The sequence below is a fragment of the Chionomys nivalis genome, chromosome 4 (genome assembly GCF_950005125.1).
Source record: "Chionomys nivalis chromosome 4, mChiNiv1.1, whole genome shotgun sequence".
Taxonomy (NCBI): Eukaryota; Metazoa; Chordata; class Mammalia; order Rodentia; family Cricetidae; genus Chionomys; species Chionomys nivalis.
The window spans coordinates 37,632,381-37,649,075 of record NC_080089.1 but is presented as its reverse complement, the minus strand read 5'-3'; the positions used below and the strand labels follow the sequence as shown (position 1 = coordinate 37,649,075).

The window sequence follows — 16,695 nt, the reverse complement described above, 5'->3', positions numbered from 1 at the left end:
TCTCACATAATGGTGGCTTTCTCTAAAGGAAAAAAAATAAAATGAAAAGAGAACTTCTCATGTGTTGCTTTTTTCTTCCTCTCAATTTTAAGATAACTGCTTTCTATCAATCACCTTTTTCAGTGCATTCTTTACATCCTTGTTCCTCAGGCTGTATATTAGGGGATTCAGCATTGGGATCACTGTGGTGTAGAACACAGAGGACACTTTCTCCTCTTCCATATTATTGCTCGAAGGTGGCTTGAAATACATGAATGTTATAGACCCAAAGAAGATTCCCACAGCTAAAATGTGGGAGCTACAAGTGCCAAAGGCTTTGGAACGTCCTTCAGTGGAGCGGATACGAAGAATACTAGTTAGGATGAAAGCATAAGAGATGATGACAGCCAGTGTAGGCGCTAGGGTATTAATTCCACCAATAATAAATAGCAGTATTTCATTGATACTGGTGCTGGAGCAAGAGAGGGACAACAAGGGCAAAATATCACAGAAATAATGGCTGACAACATGAGACCCACAGAAGGACAACATTGTCATGCGTGTTGTATGAACAGTAGCCCCAAAGAAACCCAGTGAGTATACCACAGCCATCATTATGGAACAGACTCTTTGGGACATGACAATGTTATAAAGCAGTGGGCTACAGATGGCAACATAGCGGTCATAGGCCATGGCTGTAAGGAGGTAGCCTTCGGCAATGACAAAAATGAGGAAGAAGTAAAGCTGAGTCATGCACTCCAAAAAAGAGATGATGTTCTTCTCAGATACAAAGTTCACCAACATCTTAGGTGTGATGACAGAGGAGTAGCAGAGGTCAATGAAGGATAAGTGACTGAGAAAATAATACATTGGAGAGTGAAGTTGAGAACTGATGGTGATTAAAAGGATCATGCCCAAGTTTCCCACCACTGTGCTCACATATATCACCAAAAACAAGATGAACAGTGGGACCTGAAGCTCTGGGCGTTTTGTTAGTCCTTCAAGGATGAAGTCAGTCATTGAAGAGTGGTTCATAATATCCAGTACTTATAAAATATTATCTACAAGGAGAAGGGAGAGAAAGGGTTGATGATCACTCTTAATTTCTGATTCTCATTTACGGATTGCATCCCTGATAACCTGATTTTCTCTCTACCTTTGTGCACTCCATAAGCAGCTTTAAAAACTACTTCTTTTATTTTATGAAATTATAATACAATGACATCATTTTCCTCTACTGTTTCTCTCTGAAAGCGCTCCTATATGATTCTCCTTGTTCTATATAAAATTCATGGCCCATTTTCATTAATTTTTATATGCATATATGTATATACATAAAGAGTCCTTATTACATCCTATACACCCTGTATTATGTTACTCGTATGTAAGGATGCAAGGACGACCATTTGTAATTGGATAGAAAAACATTGTGCTCTTCCCTAGATAAGGCTGTTTCTCCTGCTTTCAGCATTCCTTAGTTATCTGTTATTCTTTGTGTAGGTTTGAGTCTTTAAAGTCTTTTTCTTTAAAGACTTACAGACAAAGACTGAGTTTAACCTTCTTGGTTGCACACCACCTTATTAACTGCTCATTCTTATGTCGGAGTCTTGTAATTTTGCAAATATACTTGGTTGTATAAGTACTGCAAATTAAGAATATCAAAAACTCAGACATTATTACTTTGTGCATTTAAGATAAGACTACTTTCACCTGAGTACATGACAAAGAAGTCATCAACTTTATGAAATTGTCGCATCCAATATAACTTAGATAATCTAAAATTAATCCCTTTCAATCCTACAATGCATTTATATGAGTCAAGATCACAGTCTCTAAAACAGGGAGACTGTGTGGACAATAAGGTGAGTTTCTAAAGCTGGGAGCACAGACACAATAAAAGAGATTCTTAGAGTTTAAAAGAACAGATTATAGAAATTGCAAGTCTGTTCTCCCTAGAGAACATGCTTCTTCTCATAATAGAAAGATTGAATATATTAAGGAATTCTCCTTGTTATAGATATAAGAAAGAGAAAAATACTGTTACTGTCTGACCATAAACTACATCTGAGGCCAGCCCTGTCCTTAAAAGAGGACAGTAGGGCTGACTTCGAGGTGTAATATCCAGAACACTAATAAATCAATGTTTCCTTAGGGACTTCACCTCTTAGCATTTGAAGCCAACCTCTCACGACCTTCTTTCAAATTTCTTAGATTAAAACTCCAAGCTTGTTTGTTTACTTATTTAGTGTCTCTTAAAATGCAAATATAGCTAAAATATGTGCCTCTTAAAAATTAATACTGATAATTTTTATTGAGTAACTTTGTATTGAAACTGTCTCTGTAGGATGTAGGAATGACTAGCAGTTAAGAGTGCTGACTACTCTTCCAAAGAACACGGGTTCACTTCCTAATACCTACCTGCCAGCTTACAGCCATTTGTAACTTCAGTTCCAGGGTTTATTCTGTGACCTTTGCATGCACCTGGTATGTGTATTATGAATTGACATTCATGCAGAAAAATACATGCATGTACATAAAATTACTATAATAAGGTAAAATTTCTAATTTCATGAAAAAGGTGAATACATCAGAAAATTTATATGACTTTAAATTACATATATTTTAAAGAAAATGTCAAAAATATATTGAGAGAACATTCATGCATACAATAAATAAACTACCTTTATTTTATATGAAAACATTCTTAATATTCAAAAATAATATAGAAAGTTATCTCAATATATGTTTTTGAAATCTTTCTACAACTTTCTAAGAGTCTTTCATATATAAGTGTATCTTAAAGCAAGATTTGATGAGATCTTCTTGCACAGAATACAATATATTTTCTAGAATAATCTATCTGAATGATGAAAAAAAGTGATTCTCTAGCCTGAACTGCATAGCAATAGCCTGTTGCCCCCAAAACAAACAAACAAACAAACACTGACAATACTTAGAACAGTTACTAATGTGTTCAGCTCTTAAGGTGTGAAATATCTTCAGATAGATGTCCTGAACTTGATCAATGACCAGATGAATCAGACTGAGATTTTTTTTTTTAATTTTGTATTAATTTTATAGATTAACCACAGTTCCCCCTCCCTCTTCTCCTCCGGCTCTCCCACTACCTCCTTCCCCAACCCATCCCCCATCCATTCCTCCAAAATGGTAGGGCCTTCCATAGAAAGAGTCAACAAAGCCTGGCACTATAAGTTGAGGCAGAATCAAAGCCCTCTCCACTGCATCAAGGCTGAAAAAGGCATTCTACTGTAGTATCATGAATGGATCCTGGTCCCACTGCTAGGGAGATTTTTTAACTTATATTGATAGAAAGGCCATCATACCATGTAGCACAGCAGAAAGAAGCATGCAGCAGTTTGTGGCACTTAGTAGATACCACTGTAGTAATAAGAGCAGCGGGGCTATGTTTCTGGCACCCGGTCGCCCGCATGGCTAGCTTTATACCCAAAATAAAATAATTACATGGAAACTGTATTCTTTTAAACACTGCCTGGCCCATTAGTTCCAGCCTCTTATTGGCTACCTCTTACATTTTGATCTAACCCATTTCTAATATTCTATGTAGTACCAAAAGCTAGCTTACCAGGAAAGATCTTAACCTGCATCTGTCTGGAGTGAGAGAATCATGGCAACTCACTGACTTGGCTTTTTTCTCCCAGCATTCTGTTCTGTTTACTTCACCCACGTAAGGGTTGACCTATCAAATGGGCCTAGGCAGTTTCTTTATTAATTAACCAATGAAAGTAACAGATTAGAAAGAAATCACTCCCACATCATTTCCCTTTTTTCTATTTAAACAAAAAGAAAGGCTTTCACTTTAATATAGTAAGATTACATATAACAAAACAGTTATCAAGCAAGAATTACAGTTACAATATTTATATCTATTTTATCTTTTATCATAACTAAGGAAAACTATAACTATAGCTAACCATTCTTCAACTCCATCAAAGACTCCAGAAGGAAATAATATTAACTAAGCAAACAAGATGTCCAAAGCTCTAGAAATGACAGAGACATCTCGCTGCCTGGACAGTCACCCAAAGTTCTTTTGTACCGTTGGGGCATCCATCTTCAGCCTACAGGCTCATAGTATTCAGCAGACATTTTCATGAAGCAGGAAAATTCAAAGACAGTTCAGTCACTTTCTTCTGTGTCTTGCAGAATGTCTTGCGGACTCTTTCATGAATCAGGAACCCCGAAAGACCATCCTACCTTTAAGCAAGTTTAGCAGTCCTCTCTCTGAGGTTTCTCTGTGTCTAGTTTATGCAACAGTTCAAGCAAGAGAAGTTTCTTGCCCAAATGACTATCAAACTCCATAAGGAGCCTCTTCGATGCCCATCTTCTTCTTGAAGTAGATTGGTGCTGCCAGGAGCAGGCATATCTCATTGTCATGAAAAGCCCTAAGTTATTAAAACATTAAATGCCATATTCTTTAGTCTTTGAAAGATATGAAGAATGCCTATTTAACTGTAATATATCTCTATATATCCAGAAAATCTAACTAACATGACTACAAGCTTTACTGTTATTGTTGATTATCCACTAGCAACCTATATTTCCTAATTATGCATTACATTTTTAAATGAATTACACAATCACAATACCTTAATCAAGATCAGAAATACATATACATATAACAAAATTGACCTTAAAATTCATACCAATGCAAATTATTCATATCTATATCATATCCCCCTTTAAATGTAAAAGAACATTTATAAACAATATTTGGGAACATGGCCCACATCATACCACAGTTTTGTTTAGATGCAAATATTACTGACTAAATTTACTTTTGTATGAAAGAGTAATCCAGATAAACTATAGATGATTTTGAGGTTTAAATTACTCATCAGATAGAGCAAATTAACCCCACCATTGCTTATTTTTGCAGAATCCAATAAGAGATGAGCAGGAATATTTCACTTTTCTGGGGATGATTATTTAGTGAGTTAAAAACCTCAGAGATACAAAACATTATAAGAAAATATATATAAAATCAATATAGAGATCATAATATCCATGTGCTAAGATTCATTTTTTTGTCCACCCACACTTGTTTACTCTGAGCATCTTGCTTTCTTTGGGAATTATTTTGGTGCATATAGAAGTCAAAATGAAAGAACAAAATGAGAAAGATTCAGGGATAGGTGTGAAAGCCATTCAGCCCAGCTAAGCATTGCAAAAAGAGCAATTTAACAGCAATCAAAAAGGACTATGAAGTCCATTGAAAAATCAATAAAATCATAACTCTTCAAAATGTAATGTTATCTAGATAATAGAAATCTTGTTCATGTTAAAATATGCACAGGTATGTCCAAATAATTCATGTAAAAAAACTTTTGTATGAATGTGTTTTGTCATTGTAATCTCAAACGGGCAAGAGACTCTGACACAGTATTCAAAATTCCTACCAAAGTAATGGAATTCATAGTGGAAGTCACAGATGAGCAAAAATAAGATATATAAGCAGTCTTTGATGGGTCTTTGATGGGAAATGAAATATAATATACAATGAAAGTGAAAATGAGCAGCTTCCAATTGCACAGGTCATGGGCTTTCTTTAGTCAGAGAATGAGGTACTGACTTTTGGCACTTACTGTTTCCTCCCCTGTTTTGGCTTCCATAATTCTACTGTTTTGTAGTTCTATAATACACAGTGGTATCTGACAGAAGAGTTATCTGTTACAATTCTCAATATGCACGAGTGGGTATCCAAGAAAAGTAACTGATGTTCAATATAGAATAATATAGATGTTAACAAAGTTTATAAAGTTATCCATGAAATAATCAGTATTTAAATAAATATAAATATATGTATATATAATATATTTAGAGAGGAAATGTATGTGTCTATAGAATGAAAATATAATTTGTGGTTTTGCTTCTTTGTTTAGCATAAAATATGGAAATAATTTCTACAAATCTCTAATTTTTAAACATATGACTAATGCAGTGCTTGTTCAGGTAGACAATGAACAAATAAGAATATATTAAGCTGGGCGGTGATGGTGCATGCCTTTAATCCCAGCACTCAGGAGACAGAGGCAGGTGGATCTCTGTGAGTTCGAGGCCAGCCTGGTCTACAAGAGCTAGTTCCAGGACAGGAACAAAAAAGCTATGGAGAAACCCTGTCTCGAAAAATCCAAAAAAAAAAAAAAAAAAAAAAAAAAGAATATATTAAACCCATGGTTTCCTTTTTAAAGCTATATTTTTAGAGCAGTTGTCCTTTTTTATGCAATGGCTATGTTTGAAATCACATTAAAAATAATCTTAAAAACAAATGGTGTTTCACAAATGGTAGAGCATAGTGATAAAATTCTAACAACATTGTGGAACTATTCTACATGGCATCAAATTGTAGACAATTTCACGTTAGTAACTACCTACTAAATCCTTCATAGTAAATATATTGTGAGGAATTACCTTTATATAATTAAATGAGACAATGTAAATTTTAAATTAATTTTAAAGTTTGGTATATACAGTCTTACGGTTAGCAAGATAAATCTACAATATGGATGAGCTTATTGTTGTTAAGACAATTTGAGTAGTACTAATTAGATATCAGTTAAGATTTATTCAAACTTCAGAGAAATTTGAATCTACTTACCTGAAGATGTTTGCTTCAAACACAGAGATTCTATATTATTTGGAAATGTTGAGCTAGGATTTAGAAATACACAAGTAATTCATTCCCAAAGGTACACAAATTCTCCAAAGATTTTACTCATGTGTAATACACAATTAATTTTAAAAAATGAGGGCTTTGATGATCTCAGGAAGCATTTTACTACCTCAGAGATTCAACATTATTAACAAAGTTCAGTAAATAAATCTCATGCTGTCTTACTATAATACTCTAGAGATTTTAAATTATTTTATTTATTTACTTTTTTATGTATTATCTGAATTCTACTTTAGTAGATGTCAGTCAGTCTTAAAGGAATTTACTCTCTGGGGAAATTCTAGATTTTCCTATTCACTAGCCTATGTTTTCTATCACAGAATCTGGGAAGATACACAGGGCCTCAACTATTATTGCCAAACATCTAAATGTAATTAGAACATTCTCTTCTGTATGACAAAACTTGCTTACAGAATTTTGTTAGTTTAGACTACTTGTTCAAATCCCAATTTTCTGCTTTAAGACCCAGAACCACATAATCCTTAACATTATATGAGACCTTTCGTCACTCAAAACATGTCTTAAATTTTCTTACTTGGTTTAAACAAAATATATTCAGAGCCAGGATTTTATTGTTATCTAAGCTCAACTAAAATTCATGATACTCTTTGCTCATCTTCCAAAGAAGGCATGCACCATGATACTTAGCTTCACTTAAAAAAAAAATACTAATTAGGTCTTTGAGATTGTTTTGAACACGTTTATATCTCCCCTCCCCCCCCAAAAATCTTTGGTGATCAACTAATTTCCTATCAATATAATTTTGTGTTCAGTTTTATCTATCATCCATCTATCTATCTATCTATCTATCTATCTATCTATCTATCTATCATCTATCTATCTTTCTATCTATCATCTATCTTTTATTTATTTATTGTAACCTCACGAGTAATTAATGATGCCCAAATATTCTTGGGAGTTGTCTTCCATTGGTATGGTTGACTTACCAGGGAGTCAATTCTTTTTTTTTTCTCATTCTCTTTTAATTAAAATTTTCGCCTCCTCCCCGTTTACCATTTCCCTCCCCCTCTTCCCACACATCGCCCCTCCCCCCACTCCTCTCCCACTCTCCCCACTCCTCTCCTACTCCCCCCACTCCATTCCCTCTCTCTCTAGGTACTGAAGAGCAATCCAAATTCCCTGCCCTGTGGGAAGTCCAAGGTTCTCCCACTTCTATCTAGGTCCAGGAAGGTGAGCATCCAAACAGGCTAGGCTCCTACAAAGCCAGTTCATGTATTAGGATCGAAACCAAGTGCCATTGTCCTTGGCTTCTCATCAGCCTTCATTATCAGCCATGTTCAGAGAGTCCGGTTTCATCCCATACTTATTCAGTCCCAGTCCAACTGGCCTTGGTGAACTCCCAATATATCAGTTCCACTGTCACAGTGGGTGGGTGCACCCCTTGTGGTCCTGACTTCCTTGTTCATGTTCTCCCTCCTTCTGCTCCTCATTTGGACCTTAAGAGCTCAGTCCATTGCTCCAAATTGGGTCTCTGTCTCTATCTCGATCCATCGCCAGATGAAGGTTCTAAGGTGATATGCAAGATATTCATCAGTATGGCTATAGGATAGGGTCATTTCAGGTTCCCTTTCCTCAGTTGCCCAAGGTACTAGCTGGGGACATCTCCCTGTGTTGTTCCTTTTGGAGACAAGGCCGCACATGCGCAGAGAATTCAGCATCCCTCACTGGTCTACAAATCCCAGCTTGATGGAAAGCCACACATACGCAGGACATTTTCTCCCAGACGCACCTGGACCACCCCTTATAAATGGGGGATGCCATAACTCACCCCTTTTCCCCTTTCGTCTCTTAACCCCCTTCCCTCATCTGTCATCACCCCCCCCCATTAAAGTTTACCCACGTGGGACCCCGCGTGTCTCGTGTTTCCTTTCCAACCCCACAGAAAGAACATCAATTTTGGTGCCGTCTGCTGGGAACCTTCCATCCCGGTATCTTCACCTGAGGCCACGGCTCCAGGTTGGTGCCTCCTGGAGCCCGGGGCCTCCCGGGATGAGGTCAGAACCAACAACCTGCGACCACCCACGTGTTCATCTTATCTGATCGCGGCCCTCTGCGACCAACAGTGGCTAATTCGTGAGTTTACCTGGGTTGGCATATCGTCTCCTCTCACCCGGAGTTGGCTGTCTGAGCTCCCGGCTCTCTCTGGCGTGTCCTGAGTAGGGGCGTTAACCTCCCCCCCCCCGGCCTTCCACCCTCACCCCCTGGCCTTCCACCCTCGGCTAGACCTTTTTTTATCCGTGCCTGGAGGCTCGGAGCTTCCAGTTTTCTCCTCTTCTTTCTGCTCTTTTTCTGTCCTCTTTAAGTACGGGCTCGTTATGGTGCGAGCACCTCGGCTGCAACAGGTGGCCTTCAGGCCTCACTGTTCTCTCCTACTCGGGACCCCGATTCCCGTCGGAGGCTAGGATCGGTTCACTAAGGCCTTTTAATACTGCCCTCTTGTCACTCGGACACCTGTGTCCAGAGCTGCTGGTGTTCGTGGCATCCTCTGGTTGCCTTTTTCGGATATTTACATGGTTCTAGCCATGGGTGCTAAGCCTTCAAAAACAGTTCCCCCATCCTCTCCCCTGGGACAGCTGTTGGAAGCTCTACAGCCTCACACCTTAATTCCTTCCGTTAAGTTATCTACACTCATCTGTCTTTGCTCAAAGACATGGCCCAAATACAGTAACTACAAATGGCCTCCCCAGGGTTCCTTTGACCCCGATATTTTACAGGAGCTAGCTAACTTTTGTCACCGTTCAGCTAAATGGAAAGAAATGATGTACATTATGGCATTCTTTTACATGGCCCTTAAAACTGACCCCTCCGCTGCTTCTCACTGTTCACCTGTGCACATGTTCTTAGCAATGCCGCCCCTCCAGGAACCTTCTGCTCCTGCCATGGACCCCACAGACGAACCTCCACCTCCCCAGCCTCGAGGGGCCACCCCTTCCCGGTCTGCCCGATCGAATGACAGCTCCTCTTTCCTCCAAAGTTTCTTTTAGGCACAGGAAGGACTCACCTAACCATTCTCCTTCTAGGTCCCCAAGAAATTCCCATTCCAGATCTACAAGGACCTCGCCTAGCCCCTCCGACAGAGTCCCGCGTAAATCTTCTTCCAGGTCACCTAACCGTTCTCCTTCTAGGTCCCCCAGAAACTCCCATTCCAGATCTACAAGGACCTCGCCTAGTCCCTCTGACAGAGTCCCACGTAAATCTTCTTCCAGGTCACCTAACCGTTCTCCTTCTAGGTCCCCCAGAAACTCCCATTCCAGATCTACAAGGACCTCGCCTAGCTCCTCTGACTTGGCTTCCCCCCATTCTCCCCACAATAGGTCACACAGGCAACTGGAAGCTTCCCCCTACCCCCACCACAGGTCACACAGGCAGCCAGAAGTGTCTTCGGATTCTTCCCCATCCCCCTCCAGCCCTACGCCTCCCCCTAGATCTTCCAAAGCCCCTCTGAGATCCTCTCCCACCTGCCGCCTTGCACCTTCTTTCACCCCTCCACTCATGTGTTCACATGCTGCTGTGGAGTCTCGTGTGGGACACCCAACATCCTGCTGTCACTAATCACCATTCCCCTGTTGTTATTCTGATGTTTTTCCTGGTTTGGACTTCCAACTTCTTTTCAGTCAGATAATGGCCCAGAGTTTACTTCCCAGATTTCTCAAAATCTGTCAAGAGCACTTGGAATCCCCTGGAATTTCCACATACCATACCACCCTCAGTCTTCAGGTAAGGTAGAATGGACTAACCATTCTTTAAAGGATGCCCTTGTTAAGATGTCACAAGAACTTTACCTTGACTGGGCAAGGCTTCTACCTCTGGCTCTTCTCAGGCTTCGGGCCCTCCCAAAGGGTCCTCTTTTCATTTTATCCTTCGAACTCATGTTTTAACCCCCGGCCTCCCATCGGGAACCTCTCCCCTTCCTGATCACCTGCTCACTCCCCTCCTTTTCCACCTACGCTCACTACTGTGGGACTTCACAGATCACTCACTACCTCAACCATGTGCTAACACATGTCCACCACCGGTTAAAATAGGAGATAAGGTATTATTTTCACCTCCAGGCCAACGTCCCTCACACCTTCCCCCTAAATGGCAGGGTCCCCTCAGAGTAATTCTTCTAACTCCCACAGCTGCCAAGCTCGAGGGAATTCCTCACTGGATTCACCTGTCACATCTGAAACTGTTCATCCCCACAGCTCAAGACAATCCTCCTTACACGGTAACTCAGACAGGACCTTGTTCTCTCTAGTTCCAAAGGACACCAGGTTCAGCCCCCTCTACTGCAGTCTAAGGAAAACAGTGATCCCATCCTTCACTTCATCCTCCCGTGCTAACACAACCTCTCTTCTTTAAATTCCTAAATAATCATTCAGTTGTCGTTACAGAAATCATCATCAAACACGGAGCCAAAGGTTCAGGTGATAAGCAAATTCTTAACTAAGTTCCTTAACATAACAGGTTCATCACTGACTGCAGCAGTGACCCCTAAAATGTTAAGAAATATACGGTTAAAATCTATTTCTTTTAAGACATTCTCTTTTAAAATGTATTTCTTTTAAGACATTCTCTTTAAGCTCCAAGACACCAGCCCGACCCACCTGAACAAAGCAGACACAAGCGGATCATTAATGGAATAAGTGTCATTCAATTAACGGAATAAGTATCATTTAATTTTTTATCATTCTTAACCTCAGACCTCCTAAAGTCCCCCCCACCCCAAATTTCCCCTTTAATTTCCCAGACCTCCTCTCCCCTTTAATTTTTTTCTCTCTACTAATGCAACTTTAGTTTTCCAGCATCTTAACGATGACCCAGCTACTCAAGAGCCAGACAGATACGATTTCCAGACAGATGCGATTTCTTCAATCAGCCAATCAAAACGCCAGCGGACAGGACATAATCAACAGGACATCATCAGGACAATCAGACACTCCCTGGATCCCTCGACGCCCAAAGCCAACAGGAAGCAGTCATGAGAGACTGGGCTATGCCCCTATTTCCTACCCGTGAAGACCCTCAACCCCTCCCCCCAATTTTTAAAAATAAAACCAAAAGGGTGAAATGTTGTTCCTTTTGGAGACAAGGCCACACATGCACAGAGAATACAGCATCCCTAACTGGACTACAAATCCCAGCTTGATGGAAAGCCATGCATGTGGAGGACATTTTCTCCCAGACGCACCTGGACCCCCCCTTACAAACGGGGGATGCCATATCAGACTGAATTTCCTCTGTGTTTGTGGTTATGTCCCCTTTTTCATTTCTGATCTTATTAATTTGCCTATTCTCTCTCCGCCCTTTGATTAGTTTGGATAGGGGTTTATCAATCTTGTTGATTGTCTCCAAGAACCAGCTTTTTCTTTCATTGATTCTTTGGATTTTTTTCTGTGTTTCTATTTTGTTGATTTCAGCCCTCAGTTTGATTATTTCCAGTCTTCTACTCCTCCTAGGTGAGTCTGCTTCTTTTTTTTTCTAGAGCTTTCAGGTGTGCTGTTAAGTCTCCAATGTGTGCTTTCTCCGTTTTCTTTAAGTGGGCACTTAGTACTATGAACTTTCCTCTTAGCACTGCTTTCATAGTGTCCCATAGGTTTGAGTATGTTGAGTCTTTGTTTTCATTGAATTCAAGAAAGACTTTAATTTCTTTCTTTATTTCTTCCTTGATCCAGGTGTGGTTCAGCAGGGAGTCAATTCTTAGAGAAAGATATCTCTCCCTCTATAGCAGCTAGCCATTGCCAACAGTTCTAAGGCTAAAGGCAGGAGTTTGTTTTCGACTCTCCTCTGCAGGTTAGGATTTGGACTGGATTGGGTTGGCACAAGTTTTGTACAAGATGTCATAATCACTGTTAGCTGACTTGTGCTCTAATCATTTTATAATTTACCTTTATTATGCCATTTTCCCTCACCTCATACTAATATCTACCATATATTTCATTCTTCCTCTTTCTTTAATTCCTGGCCTCTTTTTATCTAATAATTAAATATTCACAGACAGACACATTCACACACACACAGACACACACACACACACAATACCCATAATAAATATACATAGTACTAAATTTACAAATGTAACCAGCTAGGTCCATCTAAGGTTATAAGGGTTTCAGGGATGATAATATTGGTGAATTTATTTAAAATTTAATTTAAAAATACATGATAGCCAATCCTTTATTTTAAAGATTAAAATAATATTATTTTATAGTTTATTACAATTTCAAATTAAACTATGCCTAGCATATGAGGTGGAGTTATAGGGATTCTAAACCATCCATTCCTTTATTGATTATAAGTTTATTCAGACAATTTAAAATTATAGTTTAAAAAGTAATGGTTTATTAAAACTTTGCCATCATATCTATGCTTTCCAATTTCTTGTTATATTACAGATATATGATGCATAACTGCTTGTTCTGAGTATGTTTCCCTTTTTATATTAATATTATTAAAAATTCTCAATTATTTTATTAATTTCATCTTGTTCTTTAGTATAATTGTCTTTCAAATTTTCAATTTATTATTTTGATTTTCTTGTATTTTACTTTATTATTCATATATGTGTATGTATACACACACATACCACTGTATTTTGTTATTTTATATACTCTGATTTTATCCTCTGGGTACTATATGTTCCTTAGATCCATGTTAAATTTACCTATGTGCCTTTTAATTTCTATGATTACAGTTTTTACCTCTTTTCTAAAGTTTCTCTGTTTCTATTTTGTTGATTTCAGCCCTCAATTTGATTATTTCCAGTCTTCTACTCCTCCTGGGTGAGCCTGCTTCTTTTTTATTTTCTAGAACTTTCAGGTGTGCTGCTAATTCTCTATTGTGAGCTTTCTCCATTTTCTTATGTGGGCACTTTCCTCTTAGCACTGCTTTTATAGTGTCTAATAGCTTTGGGAATGTTGTGTCTTTATTTTCGTTGAATTCAAGGAAAACTTTAATTCTTTACTTCTTTTTTGACCCAGTGGTGGTTCTGTAGTTGACTGCTTAGTTTCCATGAGTTTGTAGGCCTTTTCGGGGTGGAATTCTTGTTAAATTCTAAGTTTACTCCATGGTGATCCGACAAGACACTCCAATTTTTTTGTATCTATGGATATTTGCTTTATTACAGAGTATGTGATCAATTTTTGAGAGGGTTCCATGAGTTGCTGAGAAGAAGGCATATTCTTTCCCGTTTGGGTGGAATGTTCTACAGATGTTTGTTAAGTCCATTTGATTCATTACATCTGTTATTTCTCTCATTTCTCTGTTAAATTTAAGTCTGGTTGACCTGTCCATCAGTGAGAGAGGAGTGTTGAAATCTCCTACTATTAGTGTGTGGGGTTTGATATGTGCTTTGAGTTCTAATAATGTTTCTTTTACATATGTCAGTGCTTTTATATTAGGGGCACAGATATTCAGTATTCAGACTTCTTCATCCTGATGAATTGTTCCTGTTATAAGTATAAAGTATCCTTTTCCATCTCTTCTTGATGGAGGTGGGTCTTGTATTAATCTGTTGCTTTCATTGGTTAATTAATAAAGAAACTGCCTAGGCCCATTTGATAGGCCAACCCTTAGGTGAGTGGAGTAAACAGAACAGAAGGCTGGGAGAAAGAAGCCGAGTCAGTGAGTCGCCATGATTCTCCCACTCCAGACAGATGCAGGTTAAGATCTTTCCTGGTAAGCCAGCTCATGGTGCTACACAGAATATTAGAAATGGGTTAGATCAATATGTAAGATCTAGCCAATAAGAGGCTGGAACTAATGGGCTAGGCAGTGTTCAAAACAATACAGTTTCCGTGTAATTATTTTAGGGCATAAGCTATGCGGGCGGCCGGGTGCCGGGGACACAGCCCTCCGCTCCTCCTATTACAACATCTTCTAATTGATTTTAGTCAACAGTTATGCTAGATTCTAGTATAGCCACACCCACTTGTTTCTTAGGTCTGTTTGACTGAAAAACCTTTTCCCAATCCTTTACTCTGAGGTAGTGTCTGTCTTTGAGGTTGAGGTGTTTTTCTTGTAAACAGCAGAATGTTGGATCCTGTTTTCATATCCATTCTCTTAACCTGTGCCTTTATTTATTTATTTATTTATTAAAGATTTCTGCCTCCTCTCCTCCACCGCCTCCCATTTCCCTCCCCCTCCCCCAATCAACTCCCCTTCCCTCAGCAGCCTGAAGAGCAGTCAGGGTTTCCTGCCTTGTGGGAAGTCCAAGGATCTCCCACCTCCTTCCAGGTCTAGTAAGGTGAGTATCCAAACAGCCTAGGCTCCCACAAAGCCAGTATATGCAGTCGGATCAAAACCCAGGACCATTGTTCTTGAATTCTCAACAGCCCTCATTGTCTGCTATGTTCAGCGAGTCCGGTTTTATCCCATGCTTTTTTTAGACCCAGTCAGCTGGCCTTGGTGAGTTCCCGATAGAACATCCCCATTGTCTCAGTGTGTGGGTGTATCCCTCGCGGTCCTGGGTTCCTTGCTCGTGAAAAACATATAGTTATCCTCCTGAATATTAACCTTCATCAGGCGACGAAAGGAGACAGAGACAGAGACCCACATTGGAGCAAGGGACTGAAATCCCAAGGCCCAAATGAGGAGCAGAAGGAGAGAGAGCACAGGCAAGGAACCTGTGCCTTTTTATAGGTGAATTGAGTCCATTGATATTAAGTGATATTAATGACCAGTGTTAACTCTGTTTTTTTTTCCCTTCTTTTAGTTGTGCTGGTGGAGGGTTGTGAAATGTCTGTGTTGTTGTGTTATTATGGGTGTTGTTGGCTTCCTTGGGTTTTGGTTTTCTTTCTAGTACTTTCTGTAAGGCTGGACTTGTGGCTATGTATTGTTTAAATCTGTTTTTGTCCTGGAATTTCTTGTTTTCTCCATCAATGCTGAAAGAAAGCTTTGTTGGGTATAGTCTCTTAGTGTCTGCAGCACATCTATCCAAGACCTTCTGGCTTTCAAGGTTTCCACAGAGAAGCCAGGTGTAATTCTGATAGGTTTTCCTTTATATGTTAGTTGACCTTTTTCCTTTGCAGCTCTTAATATTCTTTCTATATTCTGTATGTCTTGTGTTTGGATTATTATATGGCGAGGGGATGTTGGTTTTTTTTTTTTTTTTTTTTTTTTATCCAGTCTATTTGGTGTTCTGTATACTTCTGTTGAATATATTTTCTGGGCCTTTGAGCTGTAATTCTTCTCCTTCTTCTACCCCGTTATTCTTAGGTTTGGTTTTTTCATGGTGTCCCAGATTTCCTGGATGTTTTGTGTTAAGCATTTGTTGGATTTGCTGTTTTCTTTGATCAATGAGTTTATTTCTTCGATAGTATCTTCAGTGCCTTAGATCCTTTCTCCTATCTCTTGTATTCTGTTGGTAATACTTGTCTCTGTAGTTCCTGTTTGTTCAGGTTTTCCATATCCAGCCATCCCTCAGTTTGTGTTTTCTTTATTACCTCCATTTCTGTCTTCAAGTATTGAACTGTTTTCTTTACCTGTTTGATTGCTTTTTCTTGTATTTTTTGGGGGGGTATCTTTGAGGGATTTTTTCCTTTCTTCTAACCTTTTGTTTGACTTCTCTTACATTTATTTAAGGGAGTTTTTCACATCCTGTTTAAAGGTCTCTATCATTTTTATAATGTTATGTTTAAAGGCTATTTCTTCTACTTCTTCTGGATTAGGGTGTTCAAGTCTTCCTGTTGGGTGCTCGCTGCATTCTGGTGTTATTATGTTACTTTTCAGGTTGTTGGATGATTTCTTGCATTGGCACCTGCCCATTTCTTCCTTCAAACGCATCCAGGACAATCTTGGTGTCTTGTTCCAATCTTTGCTGTGGCTGACTGTGTACTTGGGGATTTTCTTGGTCTGCCCTCTCTTAGGTCCCCTCAGCACTGGAGCTGGCTCTCAGATCCCTTCTGCCTTGAATCAGGCTCTTCTGGTGCATCTAAGGATTCCTTAGATGGAAAGGAGTGCTTGGGGGCAAAATGGGATGGAGGTAAATAGAGAAAGCTAGT

General features: G+C 39.2%; 1 protein-coding gene across 1 annotated transcript; it reads right to left on the bottom strand.

Moving 5' to 3' along the window:
* Positions 1 to 87: 87 nt before the first annotated feature.
* LOC130873677 (olfactory receptor 8D2-like) lies at positions 88 to 1,020 on the bottom strand. Its single transcript, XM_057768560.1, has one exon. It carries the CDS (start codon positions 1,012 to 1,014, stop codon positions 88 to 90), a length of 927 nt encoding a protein of 308 aa, XP_057624543.1. The 5' UTR covers positions 1,015 to 1,020.
* Positions 1,021 to 16,695: the final 15,675 nt, after the last annotated feature.

Coding starts and splice junctions, on each gene's coding strand:
- LOC130873677 (XM_057768560.1), bottom strand. CDS start 1,014: ATGAACCACTCTTCAATGACTGACTTCATCCTTGAAGGACTAACAAAA.